Genomic DNA, 8,928 nt, shown 5'->3' on the forward strand with positions numbered 1-8,928 from the left:
CAGCTCGGTCCAGCCCCTACAACAATAGTTTCTCAGGTCATTCATTTGTGAGGTTGCGGTCCAGATAACATTGTCAATGTGATTTGAATTGGCTGAGTTGCATGCTGCTAAATGTGGCCTGTTCAGCACTTTTGCTTCCGCGCACCATGGCAAGAAGGTTTGAACTTGCGAATTTGCTTCCGTTGACATTGAGCTGCAGGCTAACTAAGCCAGCAATAGTATACTCAATATATTCTAGACTGCATATTTTGTCAACGTCAATCATACCTTGTATTAACATGCTCTTTTTTAGGTTTCAATTGAGCCTCGTTTCTGATGTGTCGCCCACGACAATCTCTGTCTCATCGATTGCACTGCAACAACTCTATCACACAGGCTCAATCAAAACAATACTCAATGTAGTAATACACTGCTTCAAAAGCACCAATCAGCCTCCATTTGATCAAGAAACTGGCACCCCCGCAGGTAAGTACTTATAGCGTGCTTCATGTGCTCCACTTCCACTAACAGCTCTTTCACATGGAATTTGGCCAGAGCTTCAATTGCATCGGGTAGCGTCAACATGATGGAATTGCAGGTGTGACCTGCTGAGGTGCCGGGAAACGATTGAGGGGATGAGAGTGTCTGGAAGGAGTTCGGCTGTTGCTGGTCTGGTTTGAATCAAAGGTCAGTCTTGGCACTTATGATGTTGCATTTGGAGACACTCACTAGGTCCTGTATTGTTCGCGGATGTTTGTCCGCCTGTCAAAGCCCATGCCATGGTTTATCAAGTAAGTCATGCTTGTTATCAGAGTAAACTAACCACTCACGTGTTTCCAGTGCCAATCTGACATGTTTCGCAAGGCGGCGGCGCTTGTGGGAAGGCTCAATAGCCATGGCATGCGGTCTGAAACAGGTGAGTTGGGAGGAATGAGCCTTGTGGCAAGGCATTGAGATGCACCGTACTGAATGAATAGCAGATGACATGCGCTGCCTGCGACGTCGTTTTATGGTGACCGGTGTAACAGGAGGTGTGAGCATGGTTGAGAATGGGATAGTGAGTTGTTCTACGCTATGCAAGTCATAAATTGACGCATTGCCAGCTTGCAATCAGTCTCCGGGAACAATGAGCAAACACCAGCAAACAAAAGCACATCGCATTCACATTGATCACTGCGGGCGCATTGCGCATTTTTGGAGGGCTCACGTGAATTCTATCCAAAATGGTATAAAAATGGTACGTCAGGCTTCAACATCTCAACTCCCCGCTTAATCATGCCTTATTCACAAGAAAGCTCAAGGTTTACCTTGCCATCCCTGTGTCCTTTCATGGACTCGGGAGTGGCCCATTTTTCCCTTAGCCACCCTCGTATTGACGCTCTGACAATGTTTGGTGGAAATGCAGGAAATAGGCCACTGCTCAATCACACTCCATCCTCAGCACCGAACCCACACAACTCGACAAGTCCTTCCCCCTCAGCATCTCCGTTGGCGTATCACAGGAGCATATCCTCACCACACAAAGTGGTAGCTCCACATACCGATTTGGAAATGTGCACAGCACCCAGTTCAGCGCCCGGGTATATAATTCCGCCATTGTTTATTGACAGACTGGCTCGTGACCAGAAACTAGAGCCTGCGCAAAGGGAAAGCCTACATGATTTTGTCAAGGTACAGTTACAACATGTTTTGTGCTTATTCGTTCTGCTGATTCATATTAGCTGGGCTCACTGGAAGGAGGATTGACTAAACCAGACATGGCCACTCAATTATACCTCCTGGCAGCATTATTTGGCGAAGCGGCAGAACGGCATCGACAAGCCAGAGACAGCCCATTTTCTGGTGAAGATATCAGGGCCTTGTTTGCAGACTTGAAGATATGCTTAGAGGACAGTTTCTGTTTTACAGCCGAGCAAAAGGTAGTTGAGTATGGGCAACCGAGTCTTTTGTATTACTCATAGAAATTTCCTTATCAACAGGCCAATATCCAAATTATCGCACAAGACATCATCTTTCAACCCACCCAAACAAGATTCAAATCAATCAACATTGAAGTTGAGGTAAACCATTTGAAAAATCTCGGTACAAATTCTGCTGCTCAGCTTTTGGTTATTCAGAAAACATTACAAACAGAAAAGGAAAACATGAGGTTGATGAACGTGTTTGGTATACCGGCACAAGAACATCAGCTGGCAGCTCAAATAAAAGATGTCTGTTCAAGTGTTCAGAATAATTTTAGGCAGGATGTCAGTATAAGTTTATGCTGCAATCACTGTAGATTAGCTGACAACCTTCTGAGTCAAGATTCGAGACAATATCACTGGGCCAAAAGCTGTTGAAGTCGCCAAATTCACTTACAGCATGGCACTGAAATACAAAAGAGGGGGGATAGGTGACAAACTAGACACCGCATATACATTCCATATTGCGTTACTGGTATTTGATTTACATGAGTTTTAATTTATTTTCTGACAGATATCACTGCAGAGGCGTTTCGGCTATGAACACATGGAGCTCATCAGTAGCGCAGCAATAGAGAGTGAGGAATATGGAGGCAACTTGGATGATGTGAACAAACGGTGTCATGCACCAAAGTTGATTGGTAGCATGGACAGGTGTCAATAACGAAGCGAATATTCAAAAAGACTCGCCTTTGCGCCACACAGGCACAGTGCCACGTGGAATAGTAACCAATATTGCCTTTTTCGAACTTGTGGCTGATCAGCACCACCTCTATTAGGCGATCCAGTCACGCTCACCTTTGCTTTTCCATTCGGTACTTTCGGTACTTTCGGCATTTCGGCATTTCGGCAAATTTTCATGTCACCACTGGCTACACATTGCATTGCGCCCTCGCTTTTGTCGTTTCCCTTACCCCCCTTCCTTTGCCTAGCCCCACCATGGGCCCCTTCCTCTCCTTTTTATTCTCACCTGACAGTCGTTTCTGGATCCCCATTCTAATCCACTTTTTTGTCACCTCCACCCTCCTCCTCCTCATCTTATTTGCACCCCCACCATTTCTGATGTCACCACTTCCTATCCGCTTCCGTCGCCGATCCGTTGACTACCACATGCCACTGCTGATATCAGCAAAGCCCCGGCGGCCGGTTCAAATAGGGCAACAGGTCCATCTTCATGACGTCGATCTACCATCATATACTATCAAAACATCGGTCACTCGTCTTGCCTGGTTGGAGCGTGGGTGGGTAGTTTTTGAGCTGGAGAAGGATCATCCCCTTGTGTCGCCCATGTTCATTGCTGTCCCATTCACTTGGGTACACTTATCTTTTGTCCATCGTCTTTGCTACAGCTACACCTATCACACGCTGCCTGGGACTCACTTGTTCCAAATTGGAACTACTCCTCTCCCTCCCTCGTTTGATCAGGTGGTCCAACACAACCAGTCCATTGGTAAGGCCATGGAACTGTTGGATTTGGACTAGGTGGTGGACCAGTGGCTCCAGTTTCTTTTTCTTCAGCAGAACATTCATTTACAGTGCAATTATTTTTGATTTTTGAATCATTTTTATGGACACATATTTTTTTAGAATGCCTGACTGACAATAAAGGAACTGTGTTGATACTGATAGTGTTTTGCCTTGCCCTTTTTTTTACTGTATCTTCCCATGACATCATGATTTTCCTGCTCTCTTTTTGCTATTGGACTTTACTTTATGGCTGTACAAACCTGTGACATTACTCACAGCACTCATTGTTCTATCCCTTTCTTTTCCTTTTTTTGACAATCTTATCCTGTACTATCTACGCAGGATTTGTCAGCATACATTCCTTCCTTCATGTTCTTTCTCATTCTTTTTGCACAGCTATACTGTGCATAGCCTACTTTTCTTTTACTATATAAACCCCTGTATTTTACCTTGTAAAAAAAACAAAAACTCGATTCCAGACTTCTTCTCTAATCTTAAGTCCACTTCTTACTGCTACTTGTGATCCAGTGTGGTCACAACACTTCCCACTGCTACCACTGTTAATTGCTGTCATTGTCACTCCCCACTTTTGAAGTCATTGTTATCCCTTTCAATTAGAGTCCTTCTGAGCACTACAGTTTGTGCGTCAGGAGCCTGCTATCACTGGGAACCTCGTCACCTCGTCATCCTCGTCGTTCTCAAACCTACCTTGTGCTACGATTAGCAAGGTAGTGCTCGTCTATACTCGCCACAAAGCCCCTATCTTTCTATAAATTCAACTATCCCTCCTCCTCAAAACCCACACTCATACATCTCTGGGTTTTACTTTGAAGGATCCGCATACATACCACCCCACGAACAACCAGAGCACCCACTGTTCTAGGAGGCAAAGCCCATAAACAAGTTCCGTGGAATCTGGGAGGATTGTGTGTTAGTTTGTTTTGTGTGTGGTTTTCTAACAACAGTTCTCATCATCGACAATTGGAGCCCACCGCAAGGGGTGGTTTCCTTCAAGCTAAATACCAACCATTTCATCGCCATCACTGTCTAATTTATCATCTACACCTTCTATCTCACCCACCGCTTTATCTGTCCCATCCCTCTCTTCCAGTAACTCAATTTCTGTACCAGCTTCTACTCAGCAAGCTTCGCGTTTACCCCCTATACTTTTCACTATGAATCAACCTACTACTCTCTCAGTCATCACTATGCCAATTCCTGGCACTCGTTATGCTCCTAAGAAGTTCAAGGGAGACTATACTCGTGTCAGGGATTTTGTTCTCCACTATGAGCGTATCTGTCATGCAAACAATGTCACTGCTGACGATGAAAAATGCTCAGCCTTTGCGCCACACAGGCACAGTGCCACGTGGAATAGTAATTAATATTGCCCTTTTTGAACTTGTGGCTGATCAGCACCACCTCTATTAGGCAATCCAGTCACGCTCACCTTTGCTTTTCCATCCGGTACTTTCCGCATTTCGGCATTTGGTCGATGCTTCACACAAGAAGAAAATGGGCTCTCTGGACGATTTCAAGAGCTACATGAGGAAGTATGTTCGTGTTGGAGGATGGCTTCTTGCCAAATCCAAAATCACTCAGGACGTATTCAATCGCTTCTTCTGGAAAGGACTACCCAAAACCCTTCGTCATCGCGTTGAAAATAGACTTCTACAGAGAGATCCTACCCTTGATCTCTCCCAGCCTTTTGTCTTTGATGATGTTGTCAAGGCTGTAGAGCATGTCCTTCGCAGAGATCGCTTTGATGATGAAGATTTTGACTCTGATGATTCGGATTCAGACTCGGATTCAGAAAACTCTTCCAGTTCTTCGGACGATTCTTCTGACTCTGACAAAGAGGAAGAACCACCTCGTTATATCAGGAAAACCACCAAGCAGAAGAAAGAAAGAAAGCACACCTCTGAGACAGAGAAAGAGAGAAAGTTGTTGAGTCCTTCCAAGTTGAAGAAAACCCTTCACTCTTTAGACGAAGAAGAGCACACTGCTGTCAAACAGGATGAAGTAGAAACCCTTATCAAGAAGTTGGGTTCTATGACAATTGAAGATCCTAACTATCCTCTGCTCTACTATTGTGCTATCAAGCTTGACACTGATGCTCGACTTATACTTCGCCCTCCCACTTTCATGAACCAGTCAGCTAGACCATCTCGATCCTCTCAAGGAAGCAGCAACTTACCCACTCAGCCTACTGCTCCACCCACTGCCACTCTGCCTACAGCACCTCGTGTTCCCTTCCTTTGCTATGGATGCGGAAAAACTGGTCATGGAGTCAATGAATGTGCAGATATGCTTGACTTACTGTCAAAGGGAATTGTCAAGAAGGATGACACTGGTCGCTTTGTCATGTCTGATGGGTCTAGAATCATGCGATCAAGAGAGGAACCTATAGCAACTGCTATACATCGCACTATCCCCAAGTCTAACCTCCTCACTACGACTTCTTTTATGTCCATTGCTGAAGTAGCTGACTCTGATTCTGATTCAGATGAAGAGCCTGTCTATGCAGTGGATCGTCCAGACAGAGTGTCTAAGGAGAAGCGCAAGCAAGTCTTTGATGGTGTCTACATTCCTCCTAAACCAGATTGGGCCAAAGCTATAAAAGGAAAGAAGAAAGAAGAAGAGAAGCCTGCCGTTCCAACCATAGCACCTGCCCCATCAAAGCCACACATCTTTGATATTGCACAGCCTATCTTTGGTCCCACTAATGACGATGTAATCATGGAAGATGCTTCCCAGAACACCAAGAAGAATCCCCCTGCCGATAAACAGAAGAAACAGCTCAAGACTTCATCTACTCTTTCACAGAATCTTGACTCCAAAGCCATCATTGATCAAATTCTCAGCACCCCTATCCCACTATCTATTGGTAATGTCATTGGTCTATCAAAAGAAGTTTCCCAGAATCTCCAAGAAATGATGAAACCCAAGCGCGTTAATTTTGGACTAGACAACAAGCCCCAAAGCTTGACAGCTGAATCACTTCTTGCCATCACTCATGCCGACCTCATTCGTGTCCCTGTTACCTCTAATGGCAAAATTATTTCAGCAATTGTTGATTCAGGGTCTGCTCTCAATATAGTCAGTCGCACTATTTGGGAAAATCTCATTCGCCTTCCCATGGATACTAGTATTCGACCTGTAGTCAAAGATGCCAATGGAGGATTTGGTAGACTTGATGGTCTAGTCAACAACGTGGCTTTTTACTGCAGAGAAGTCAAAACTTATGCCAATATCTTTGTTGGGAAAGACACTGGATACAATCTACTTCTTGGACGACCATGGACGCATGGGAACTATGTCAGCATTGAAGAGAGACTTAATGGCCCAGGAAAAAAAGTAAAGGACAAACAGGTGGCCGTGTCACCCAGGGAGAGGATTTCTGGGGTCAAGTGGACTCGTGGTTTGTGAAGGGGATGTCAATTTGAGGGCAAAACCTGAAGGGTGCCGAGTGGAAAGAGTGAGTGACACAAATTTCATTTGAATGAAAATACTGAGGATAATACAAATATATGAGTGAAGCAATGAAACTCGACAACACCAGGTTCTCAGTGGGAATGGATACTGAGAGCAGCATGAACAGCCAATGTAGCAGCAGAGGAGGGGCATCTTCGACTCAGGATTCAGTGACTCATGCGGGGGATTCACTTTTTTCTTACATTTGATTCATTCATTCAGAAATAAGGATTTGTATTACTATATTATATAGTATATATGCTGTCTGCCTTTCATTGGGGAATGTAAAAATATGTCTGATTTGCGTTCCAAGGAACTCAGCATCTGAGCATTGGATGAGATGGTCTGTGCATTGGAGGCACATGACTGGTTGAAGTTTTTTTCAGTGGTTTGGAGGAGCAATATTTTTGTGCCCATTGTTCTTCCCATCTGTTCAGGTTGGTTCATCTTTACTGTGTGTCTGCCTGTGGATTTTTTCAATGTCAAGTTCTATGTCCTTCTTGATCCGCTGAGGATTATTATAATGCATTTGTGGCATATCCGTTGTCAATGATGAGAACTGTTGTTAGAAAAAAACACACACAAAAACAAACTAACACACAATCCTCCCAGATTTCATGGAACTTGTTTATGGGCTTTGCCTCCTAGAACAGTGGAGTGGTCTGGTTGTCCGTGGGGTGGTACGTATAACGATCCTTCAAAGTAAAACCCAGTGATGTATGGGTGTGGGTTTTGAGGAGGAGGGATAGTTGGAATATAGAAAGATAGGGGCTTTGTGGCGAGTATAGACGAGCACTACCTTGCTAATTGTAGTACAAGGTAGGTTTGAGAATGACAATGTGATGAGGTGACAAAGTTCCCAGTAATAGCAGGCTCCTGACACATAGACTGTAGTGCTCAGAAGGACTCTAATCAAAAGGGATGACAATCACTTTCAAAAAGTGACGAGTGACGATGACAGCAGTTAACAGTGGTAGCAGTGGGAATTGTTGTGACCACACTGGATCACAAGTAGTAGTGAGTAGTGAACTTGAGATTAGAGAAGAAGTCTGGATTCGAGTTCTTGTTATTTTTTTACAAGGTAAAATACAGGGGTTTATATAGTGAAAGAAAAGTAGGCTATACACAGTATAGCTGTGCAAAAAGAACGAGAAAGAACATGAAGGAAGGAATGTATGCTGACAAATCCTGCGTAGGTAGTACAGGATAAGATTGTCAAAAAAAGGAAAAGAAAGGGATAGAACAATGAATGCTGTGAGTAATGTCACAGGTTTGTACAGCCATAAAGTAAAGTCCAATAGCAAAAAGAGAGCAGGAAAATCAAGATGTCATGGGAAGATACAGTAAAAAAAAGGGCAAGGCAAAACACTATCAGTATCAACACAGTTCCTTTATTGTCAGTCAGGCATTCTAAAAAATATGTGTCCATAAAAATGATTCAAAAATCAAAAATAATTGCACTGTAAATGAATGTTCTGCTGAAAAAAAAGAAACTGGAGCCACCGGTCCACCACCTAGTCCAAATCCGACAGTTTCATGGCCTTACCAATGGACTGGTTGTGTTGGACCACCTGGTCAAACGAGGGAGGGAGAGGAGTAGTCCCAATTTGGAACAAGTGAGTCCCAGGCAGCGTGTGGTAGGTGTAGCTGTAGCAAAGACGATGGACAAAAGATAAGTGTACCCAAGTGAATGGGACAGCAATGAACATGGGCGACACAAGGGGATGATCCTTCTCCAGCTCAAAAACTACCCACCCACACTCCAACCAGGCAAGACGAGTGACCGATGTTTTGATAGTATATGTCAGGCAACAAATACGAAGCTATATAACAAAGCCCAATGTCTGGTCAAGTCCTTCCTTGAAGGCGGTGAATCAGAGTATGAGAATGAAGAGTATCGGTAAGAGCGCAAATCCAAACTAATATTGAACTAGAGAACAATACATCGAGTATATACTTCTCTATATAGTGAACGGCGATGGTCAGACCGAGAAAGGGAACTACTGAGAAAGTGGTCTGACCAGCTAACTAACCAATAAGAAAAAAC

At 44.0% G+C, this 8,928-nt stretch overlaps 2 protein-coding genes across 2 annotated transcripts in view; one reads left to right on the plus strand and one right to left on the minus strand.

The window, feature by feature from the left end:
- Positions 1-371: 371 nt before the first annotated feature.
- Positions 372-763, minus strand: SERLADRAFT_376598 (uncharacterized protein; the record flags this gene model as incomplete). Its single annotated transcript, XM_007312877.1, has 2 exons — positions 372-650; positions 709-763. The coding sequence occupies 2 exons, from the start codon at positions 758-760 to the stop codon at positions 415-417; spliced, it is 288 nt and encodes a 95-aa protein (XP_007312939.1).
- A 26-nt stretch (positions 764-789) lies between these two features.
- Positions 790-8,928, plus strand: part of SERLADRAFT_455621 (uncharacterized protein) — a gene marked incomplete at both ends in the record, with an annotated part of 10,363 nt that continues 2,224 nt past the window's right edge. Inside the window, 11 exon segments of the mRNA XM_007312878.1 lie at positions 790-895; positions 960-1,036; positions 1,083-1,123; positions 1,140-1,214; positions 1,270-1,490; positions 1,501-1,650; positions 1,717-1,898; positions 1,959-2,039; positions 2,097-2,225; positions 2,284-2,558; positions 6,747-6,885. Coding sequence (XP_007312940.1) covers positions 1,737-1,898; positions 1,959-2,039; positions 2,097-2,225; positions 2,284-2,439 — 528 coding nt within the window.

The sequence above is a fragment of the Serpula lacrymans genome, assembly GCF_000218685.1.
Source record: "Serpula lacrymans var. lacrymans S7.9 unplaced genomic scaffold SERLAscaffold_1, whole genome shotgun sequence".
Lineage (NCBI taxonomy): Eukaryota > Fungi > Basidiomycota > Agaricomycetes > Boletales > Serpulaceae > Serpula > Serpula lacrymans.